This window comes from Rhagoletis pomonella, unplaced genomic scaffold (assembly GCF_013731165.1).
Source record: "Rhagoletis pomonella isolate Grant_MI unplaced genomic scaffold, Rhpom_1.0 Rhpom_scaffold_00004, whole genome shotgun sequence".
In the NCBI taxonomy this organism is placed as follows: domain Eukaryota; kingdom Metazoa; phylum Arthropoda; class Insecta; order Diptera; family Tephritidae; genus Rhagoletis; species Rhagoletis pomonella.
The window spans coordinates 70,359,966-70,370,439 of NW_023458558.1; the positions used below are offsets into that span (position 1 = coordinate 70,359,966).

General features: G+C 35.6%; 1 protein-coding gene across 1 annotated transcript in view; it reads left to right on the forward strand.

Annotated features, from left to right (window-relative positions):
• Positions 1–9,377, forward strand: part of LOC118738048 (farnesol dehydrogenase) — a 31,793-nt gene extending 22,416 nt beyond the window's left edge. The window contains exons 4-6 of the mRNA XM_036468945.1: positions 3,626–3,761; positions 8,945–9,079; positions 9,145–9,377. Of these exons, the coding sequence (XP_036324838.1) occupies positions 3,626–3,761; positions 8,945–9,079; positions 9,145–9,189 (316 nt within the window). The 3' untranslated portion in view covers positions 9,190–9,377. The remainder of the gene's footprint in view (positions 1–3,625; positions 3,762–8,944; positions 9,080–9,144) is intronic.
• The last annotated feature ends 1,097 nt before the right edge of the window (positions 9,378–10,474 follow it).

Here is a 10,474-nt window from a genome sequence, read left to right on the forward strand (position 1 = left end):
AAGTGGGCGTGGCTACGCCCATTTTCCAAAAATTTATAATATTCTTACTTTTCGTCTAAAAATTATTGTAAATATCAATTTTGAGTGAATAATCTCCAGTAGTTACTAAAATATCGCAGTTTTCGTATTTCTGAAAATTACCGTTATATAGGAAGTAGGCGTGGTTATTGAGCGATTTTAAAAATTTTCGGCCATTTGGTATGTTGTGCGAAGGCCAACAACTGTGCCAAGCTTGGAAGAAATTGGTGCAGCGGTTACCAAGATATACACATGTAACCATAAGTGGACGTGGCTACGCTCATTTTCCAAAAATTTATAATATTCTTATTTTTCGTCTAAAAATTATTGTAAATCTCAATTTTGAGTGAATTATCTTCAGTAGTTACTAAAATATCGCAGTTTTCGTATTTCTGGAAATTACCGTTATATGGGAAGTGGGCGTGGTTATTGTCCGATTTCGCCCATTTTCAATACCAACCTGGATTAACAGAAACCTACATACCAAATTTCGTTGAGATATCTCAATTTTTGCTCGAGTTATCGTGTACACGGACAGACGGACGGACAGACAGACATGGCTTAATCGATTTCTTTTTTCATTCTGATCATTTATGTATACATTTGTCTATATCTATCTCGATTCGTTTTGGCTGTTACAAACAACCGTTATGTGAACAAAATTAATATACCCTTGTGCACAAGTGCGCTCGGGTATAACAATTGTAGGGTTCTCCTAAAACAAAAAATAAATTAAAAAGTAATAATTTGAAATGTTATAAAAAAAATGTTACCAAAAGTATTTTTTTTTGTTTTTAGTTTTTATAAAAATGTTGGGTATGCAGCTTTATAGATTACTAAATTTTAGTATAATAAAGTGCAAGTTGTAAGTCGCTAAGAGTTCGCGTTGATTTTTAATAACATAACAAACGCTTTTATTTCCCATTTAGCATGCAGATGTGCTCGAAATGTTAGCGAAAAAATTATTATTATGGAATTTTTTTGCAAACGTACACAGATTTTACCGCGGAGTTGCAACTTTTCATTTGACTGGCTGCGATTTCTTCAATTTTACATTTTAGAATTTTTCTGACCCGCGCGCAGAAGTTGCGCTTGTGGGTGATGCGTTTGCGGGGAGATGTATGGCCATTGAATTTATGGATGAACTAGCCAATGCCCGCTTGCTTCGCGGCACCTAATAAGATCTTTTATGTTGGCCAATAGAAAAAGAGCGTTTAAAAGCAAAATCGGTCTGTAAAGTAAACATTTTTAGTTTAAATGAAACGAACAAAGAGCAGAATCCTCGTGATACATAGGGCAAGAATAGTAGCGGTGTGATACCATATCGAGTGCTAATCCCTTTCGATGTCATAAGTTTTACCGATGGTCTCATTTCCACCCGTGAGACCTCTGCCAAGCGTGCGTAACATTCTTCTATGATCTTGCGACTTCAACATTGGTCCGTAAACCATGTAAGCCAATAAAAGTCCTTATAAGAAAACTAAAGAGCACAGATGAGCGTTTTCAGTTATAGGAGGGCCAAGAGTCCTCGCCCCCCACAGGATGAAAAGTTTTTCCGTACATTGACTAAATGAGTCGTATGATCTCTTAAATATCGTTCAAATAAAGCCAATGATATACCTACCGTGTTCCCTTTTTTTACGGATGTGGTCGAATCTTTTCTTGTCAATTTGCCACTTTTACAAATTTCCTTAATATTTATGAACTGGTTTCTTTGAGTCTTACTGCTGTCCTAACGGCCGCCTCGAGCAATTTTGTCAATCGGAGGTAGGTGCAAGATCGCATTTAGGGTGTATGAGGCAAAGGTGGGCTTTCACAATGTTGCGGTCTTTACATGCATATTTAAACGAATCCTCCATTTAGCCATACAAAAAGTAAATTCGTCTAAAATGAATATAGGGGCAAAGCAGATCAAACCACGTGTAGGTTTCTATATATTTCGGCTGCAGCGCAGTCCATTAGGTCCCTTTTCTGCAAAACCACTGCTTGTCACGAAATGAATACGCATTATGAATTTCAATCAGATTTTATAAAATATAGCAGGTTCATTTTTAGAAAACGAATTTTTCATCATACAGGTAGCTCACTTTGCGAATGTGAACGAAATTGGTTAATAAATACGACTTTTATAAGTAACTCTACTCCTGCGACACCAGCGTGTTGTCTAGTAGGCAATAATAGGACCATATAGGCAAGGTATAACTTCCGACAATTTGACTGGTTTTAGAGTTTAGTCCGAACACCGAAAACGGCTATCATTTTATGTCTGTACTGAATAAAAAAATATCACCATGAAAGTTATAAACGTTTCGAATTTGCATTAACAAAATCGGTTCATAAATAGGGCTTTTATCGGGTCTGTTTTTCGAAAGGAGCGTTTTTTGAACGAAATCGGTTTAAGAATACGACTTTTATAAATAAGTCGACTCCCGCGCCACCTAGCGGGTCTATTTTTGGTAAACGTAGTTTCCATCATGCTGGTAGCTTACATTTTGAATATAATATAGAAGATATAGTATACATATATAAATACGATTTTTATAAATAACTTGACTCCAGCGCCACCTAGCGGGTTAATTTTTCGCATACGTATTTCCCATGGTGGTAACACACGTTTTGAGTTTGAACGAAATCGGTTCATAAATACAACTTTTATAAATAGCTCGACCCCAGCGCCTCCTATCGAGTTTTCTGCTAGCCTATAATACGACCGTATATGCAAGGTATAACCTATGAAAATTTTACTGAAATCTATGCAGTAGTTTTTGAGTTAACTCCGAACAATGAAAACGGCTATTATTTTATATATATAGATAAATAGGTTTAATCAATGACTTTAAAGAGTTGAATTCTTGTAAAAATTACATAATATTACTCTATCGATTGTTTTATAAAGTTTTTGTTTATGTGTTTAAAAAATGCTACGATCTTGGTTTTAAACTACGTATACTTCATTAAATGTTCATGTTTTATTCGAGGATTTATTTATGTATGTTAACAAGAAGATATAACTACATCAATAACTATGTTCGCTTAAGTATCCGCATCGAGGTACTTAAGCAGGTTGTTTTAAGTACCCAACCCGCCTAAGTACCTCAAAAAGGTGACATTTTTCGTGAGGTAATTAAGCGGGTTTTACTGTAAATGTATTATTTGTGCGACGAATCAAATCATTAATAAAATTTTTTGTGATTCGATTCGTCGGAAAAATTTAAAATAAAGCTTGATTGTGATTTGATTCGTCGGACAAATAAAAAATTAAATTTATTTATGATTTGGTTCGTCAACCAAATAAAAAATTAATTTTATCCGTAATTTTCCAATAAAAAAAAACTTTTTTAACGGTTACACGATTTTCGAGAGAATAAAAGGTATTTTAAATCACCCTCGTTAGAAACAGAGTATAATCGAATGACTGTAACTGCATACCTAGAAGTCCGTTATATCCCTTCGTGAAAATTGGGTATTATAAAATTTGTTTTTCTTGTGTATTCTAACGGTTTATTTTAACCCTTTAAAAACTAATTGTCTATCCATTTGTCCTTTCCTGTTTTAATACTACGACAATTTTTAAGAATTTCATTTGTCTTTCACAAATGTCTTTCAGCACTCTTGGTCATCGCATACCGGAAGTACCAGTGCCACTTTTTAGTGTTTATCCAGCAACGAAGCACGCCATAACAGCGCTCTGCCAAACACTGCGCCAGGAAATTCACTTCCTAAAGTTAAATATTAAATTAACAGTAAGTAAATTGCTTTCAATGCTGAAATAAACTTTTATCACTAACGTTACACATACTACATATTGTACATATGTATGTATATACACACCAAGGTCGCCAACTTACAGGGAATTGCACGATTTGTGAGTAACTCAAGTTTGGGTGGGGAATAGAGGAAAGGAGAAATTTTTTAGGGGAATTTGATGTTAACAGATTCTTCCAAATATTTTACTATCTGCATATGTATGTATTCCTATATCATTTTTTCTGATACGGGATAAACACGAAGCTATTGGATAAAACTAGAGAAAAATTGTGTAATTTTTATAGCCACGGCTTATACACTTTGGAAGTCACTGAGTTTTGTTGACTCGAAATTTGTACCGAGAATGAGTTCAGCTCAATATAAAAATTCCGCTATGTAACTGTCCAAATGTGAAAATCTGTACAAATGTGCAAATCGTGTAATCCCTGCTTTAGTTTTCAGATTTCTTTGCTTCAACAGCAGGCTCCCAGCTGAGTAGAGAGTACGTGGCCGCGTTTTGTTGGAACGTTGTCTACTACTATCAGCGTTGCCACAGACAAATTATTTTTCCTACCAAAATTGCCTACCATAACCAACCAAAACCTACCAAACATTTTTTTGAATTTTAATATTTGTTTTCAATGTCAAATTATTAAAAAAAAACATAGTTAACATAACATTTAGTAAAACTAAAACACAACTAGATTATTAAAAACAAATTAACTGCGTATAACGATTCATTTTACTGTACAGACTTATCCATATGTACATATGTCTCTTTACACATAAAAACATATCGTCACTAGATACGAATAAAGACGCGAGCTCAAAAGTTGATAGCGAAAAAAGAGGCGTAAAAAATTTCGGCGAAGAAAGACTCTTAATATAGGTGACGGCAAATAAAGCCGCGTTAACCTCTTTGACAGCGAAGAAAGACCCATAAACTTATGTCCGCGGTCAACTATATTTTCGAGTGCCACAGTATTCCCCAGAACTCCCCAACGAGTTTTTCCGAGCTCTTTATTCGTGTCTAGTGACGATATTATTATTACTAGTGTTCGCCCAGCGGTTGAAATTCAACCGCTAAAATTAAGGATAGTTTATGTGAGTTGAGTTGAGCTGAAATAAAATTTGTTGGAATGGGTTAAGTGGAGGGGAGTTTAGCTTAGTACTTAGCATAACATAACATAGAATAGCATTAGATTCAATAACATAACATATGTAGCATAACACATCACAATATAACACGCACATTCTTCAGTTGTATTTCGTTTTTATCCCTATCACTTTCTTCCTCTCTATCTTGGTCTCTATCGCTTTTAATGTTTATGTTTATGTTTATCTACACCTTCGTGTTCATGTTCATGTTCATGTTCAAGTTCATGTTCATGTTCATGTTCATGTTCATTTTCATGTTCATGTTCATGTTCATGTTCATCTTCATCTTCATCTTCATCTTCATCTTCATCTTCATCTTCATCTTCATCTTCATCTTCATCTTCATCTTCATCTTCATCTTCATCTTCATCTTCATCTTTATCTTCATCTTCATCTTCATCTTCATCTTCATCTTCCTCTTCATCTTCATCTTCATATTCACCTTCGTCTTCATATTTATCTTTTCCTTTATCCTGATCTATATCTTCATTCTTTTCTCCATTTACGTATTTACCCCCACCATTGTTATTAGGTTAGGTAGTTAAATTTTCCTTCCTCTTTTTCTTTACATTGTTCCTTTAGTGATATCATGTCATGTGTGAAATTGGGTGTGGTGAGTTGCAGTGTGGTGGAATTGGGTGTGGGAGTTACGGTGTTATGAATTCAGGTGTGGTGGTCTTAAGAGGTGTGGTGAATTTAGTTGTGGTGTGGTGAATTAAGGTGTGGTGAGTTAAGGTGTGGTGAGAAAGTTGAGGTGTGATGAATTAAGGTGTGGTAGATTAAGGTGTGGTGAGTTCAGATGTGGTGAGAAAGTTGGGGTGTGGTGAGTTAAGGTGTGGTGAATTAAAGTGTGGTGGATTTAGGTGTGGTGAATTAAGGTGTGGTGAATTTAGGTGTGGGGAGTGAAGTAGTGGTGGATTTAGGTGTGGGGAGTTAAGGTGTGGTGAATTAATGTGTAGCGAACTCAGGTGGAGTAAGATTTTAAGCGTACGTGAGTTGAGTTGAGGTGAGTTAAGTTAAGTTAAGGGGTTAAGTTAAGATAAGTTATCTTTATCCTTATCTTCATATTCATCTTCATCTTCTTCCTCGTCTTGGTCTTCATCTTCTTCTTCATCTTTATCCTTTCCTTTATCCTGATCTAAATATGTCCATTCTTTTCTTCATTTACATATTCACCCCCACCATTGTTATTAGGTTAGGTATTTAAATTTTCCTTCCTCTTTGTCTTCATATTTAGGTTTCTTTACTTTTATTTTAATTTCTGTATTTATCCCTTTCTTCTTCTCCATACTCAAAATTATCTTCATCCTTGTTTGAGGCTAATCTATTCATGTACATACATACATACATCTTATTCCTAAACTGCTGCTTAGCACGTTAATTCACTATCAATATTAAAGCATACATTTAGGAGGCATTTCCGCCTCAACCATGAACATGTTTGGCATTGGTATTGGTGTGACTTTTGAATTGATTCTTTCGCTCTATTTTAAACTAATTTGAAATTTTAAAAATTGCCTGCACATCAGCATCAAAATACCTTTATAATGATATATAATTGTTTATACCTTAGAAGTACAGTTTAGCCGTAAAAGGGGTGTAAAGGAAACATGATTGCCTATTTATATAATTGATGATTACGTCGAAGATACCCGCGCTGCGACGTAAGAAGATATATTGTGCTAAATCCAAATTGTAATCACTCCAACCTTAGGCTATTTAAAAAGCTCAGCTCTTTGGATGAGGCCATGTTCCAAATTTTAGATGGAGAAGGCAATCGTTCTCCAAGGTGTATCAATCTACGATTCATGCTTCGTCGACAGGCACATAGAATATACTCTGGGGTTTCTTTCACCAGCCGACAAACCCTAGAGTCCGTCTCTACAGACCCATTTAATTAAAACCGTACGTTAACTTGCAGGTTGCTGTCAGGTGGCCAGTAAGAGTTCTAAGTTCAAGGTGTCTTTCGGAGTTCCTGCTGGAAAGAGTTATACATATCTTTGATTGTGTTATTCCCTTTGACTTCGGCCAGTGGGCAGCAATTTGAGATTATTCCCAGTTAGCTCCTAAGTAGGTCTGCAGTGTATCTTTTAGATGTACCGCAGGAAGGCTAGGGACCATGCAAACCCATTTGGGCTTCACGCTTTGCGAGACAGTCAGGCCTCTCGTTGCCTTGAAACCCTTCATGTCCATGAACCCTCCACAGCGTGACGCTATTTTGGGCTCGCAGGTGGTTCAAGAGTTTACAAGCCTTGATGTCGTTTTAAAAGACTCTTAGGCCTTTAACGCTGCCTGAATGTCCGACATAATATTTATTCTGGCCTCATTTGCCTTCTACGATGACATTCGCGAACACAGACTTCGATTGGGAAGACCTCCGCCTGAAATATGGTTGAGTACGAGCCTATTGGCAGACTTTTCTGGAATCTTGGTCCAAGTACGCCATAAATTATATCGCTACCTAAAGGTGAAAAGGGTCCATTTTGTTTTTTCAAAGTTTAGTTTTTGATGCAGAATGACAGGTAATACGAAACTGCATGGATTTTTCGTCTCTCCTGAAAAATTTCAAAAAATGGACTTGGCACCTTTTCACCCTTAGGTGACGATATATGGATGTCCGTATTGCATATTGGCAATAATAAGGTATACGTTTGTACTTAGGAATCAGGTATATTTACATGTTTGTGGCCGCCATTACACGAACGCACCGGTGAAATATTTGTGTAAAAGGGTTGCTAAAATGTTTGGAGAAACGTACATATTTTCTATTTTTCTCAAATAACTATTACTCATTGTCCCGAACACGGTTGCCGTTTCCAATTTCTTTTCCGGTCCAAAAAAAATGGACCAAATGGTAAGAAATTGACCAATTTCTATAACATTGGGAAATTGAGTGGAGTTTGTTGCTCTTTATCAAGAAAAAATGCCAATTCAGTTTTTATTACGTTTTTTACATATTGCGTACAAAGCGCATTACAATCGTATATTAAATATTTTTTAAAGAAACATTTATAATATTTACCTATAAGGATAAATTGAATATACATACATATCTATGTTCGTATGGAGCAGTAGGTTATGTCGAAAGGCTGGCTTTAGTATAATGCGGCATTCGCAGCACACGATTGCGGATGGCTCACTGGCGCCGAGCCGTTGAAAAACTTTTGGCAAATAAACGTGCATAAATAGTTCCGATACTAGCAAGTCAATATTCTTATTAAGTCTATACTAAAGCCAGCTTGCCGACATAAGCTACTATTCCATACGAACACAGATATTAATAAAGAAATAAAGAACACACTTTCAGGTACACACATGTACTTACAAGTTTTCAAGTTTTACACGAATTGAAAGGAACATTTAAATTGAAATTGGGAAGAAACCGCGGAATTTTTTGAAGCGTGCTTTGACAGATGATTAACGATGCCCTATTTGAAGATCAGTGGCTTATTCAAACTTTTAGCAGGTGTTGCCAAAATTCATCAATTAAATAGAAAAAATTAAAAACTGAAAAACTGAAAGGGTGATAATAACCTAACCAAAGCACTTCTGAAATGGACCATTTGAAAAAGCATTGGACCAATGGACCAAATGAAAAACAATTTACCAAATTTGGTCCATTTGGACCAAAACGGCAACCGTGGTCCCGAAACCTACCAAAATCCAATCAAGCCTACCAACCTACCAAATGGAAAAAAAAACTACCAGTTTTGGTAGGAAAAGCCCATGTTTGGCAACACTGTCTACTATACACCTTCTTAGTTTTATGTATTCTTTGACTAAATCAGTGGTCGGCAGGCCATAGCTCACTGAACGTTCTCTGAGCACATGTGTGTTTCACACGTATACGAAGAGCGGAAGCTGAGCAGTGCATTCAACGCACACAGTCTCACTTATTGCATCGTTTGAATGTGTTAGAATGCCGACCACTGGTCTAAATAAACAGGAAAGCGAGCTGATATAGACGTGGTAAAATAAAACACACTTATATATATTATTTTTATTCTTCATTTGAATACAGAGCATCAGTCCAGGAATGGTAGATACGGAATTTTTAAGCGTTTACTCACGCGCTGTTGCCGAATTACCTAAACTTCAAACTGAAGACGTTGCTAAGGCGGTGTTGTTTGCATTAGAAACGCCGGACTATGTTCAGGTACTTTAGTACTAGGATTAATTCTTCTGCTTCTTTTCTTATATTTTATTTATGTATATTTATAGGTCGAGGAAATTATTCTACAAGCAATGAGCCGTTTTGATATATAAACCCATGAGAAAATTGCCACTATTTTAATTGAACTCTTTGCTTAGATGACATCAGCAAAATGTCATTAATGTCATTTTAACTTAATAACTCAAATATTACATTTTTTATAAATCAACTAACTGTTACGTAACTGTTACGTTCTCTTTAAAAAAAGGGAATAACCCTGCGAATAAAAAGTACATATATATATATATATACAGGGTGTCCAAGAAGTGCCATGCCAAACTTGAGGAGAACGTAGGTGAGGCGAGGTAAAAGCGTCGCCGTTTAAGTATCATATCGTTTCTTCCAAAAAATGGTGCCCTTCCCCGGTGATGTTCTTGTCCTTGTCTAGCTCACACATTTCATAATACATATTGTCGTTTTAAGCCACCATATGATTTTCAGGGCCATCATCTCCCCTGACAAATCCTCACAGGGCAGAGAATGTGCCTTTTAAGAAACGAACAATCAAAAGGTAAAATTTTTTTTGGTAGAAACGAAATCGACATAAGTATAGCCTTGTTTGTACATTCCAGGGTGTCCAGATTATTTAAAAAGAAAAGAGCCATTTATGGGGAAAAATTGTCAAAAATCGCCAAAGTTTTTTTTTATAAAATTCATGAAATCGGCTTAAATAATCTTTTATTTTAAAAATGATATCTTGTTATAACCAAAGAACGTAGATACCAAGGGATAACTGGTTATAATTGTAGCGAAAGTGAGTAACAGGGGCGTGCATTCTCTTTTGCTCTGGTACGTTTTTTAATTGGATGAAAAAAGAAGGCGAAGGCACGCCCCTGTTACTCACTTTCGCTACAATTAGAACGAGTTGTCCCTTCTTGTTATCTACGTCCTTTGTTATAACATAGTTTTTAAAACTAAAAACGAATATAATGCCTTCAGGGTAATAATAAATAACACAAATCACTTAAATGATAGTGATGAACAACTAATTTTCTTTAAAATATTCATACTTTAAAAAAATATTTGTATTAACACATTTCCCAATAGGACTGCGCAAATAATAAATTTATTATAACCCATATTCATTGATTAATCGCACAATCCGCTTTTAAGCGCTGGGCGCTAAAAATAAAATAAAAACTATAATAAGACGAAATCAGCTACTTCCACAAATGAAATTGCAAATTTCACATTCAGCGGGATTTGTCACAAATGGTGGTTTAATATTGGCAAATAAATGTTCGATATGCTGCAACCAGAGCTGGGTAATTTTTGATTACGATTACATTTAATCACGATCGCTTAATTGTAATCCCTAAATTATATACAAATTTTTTT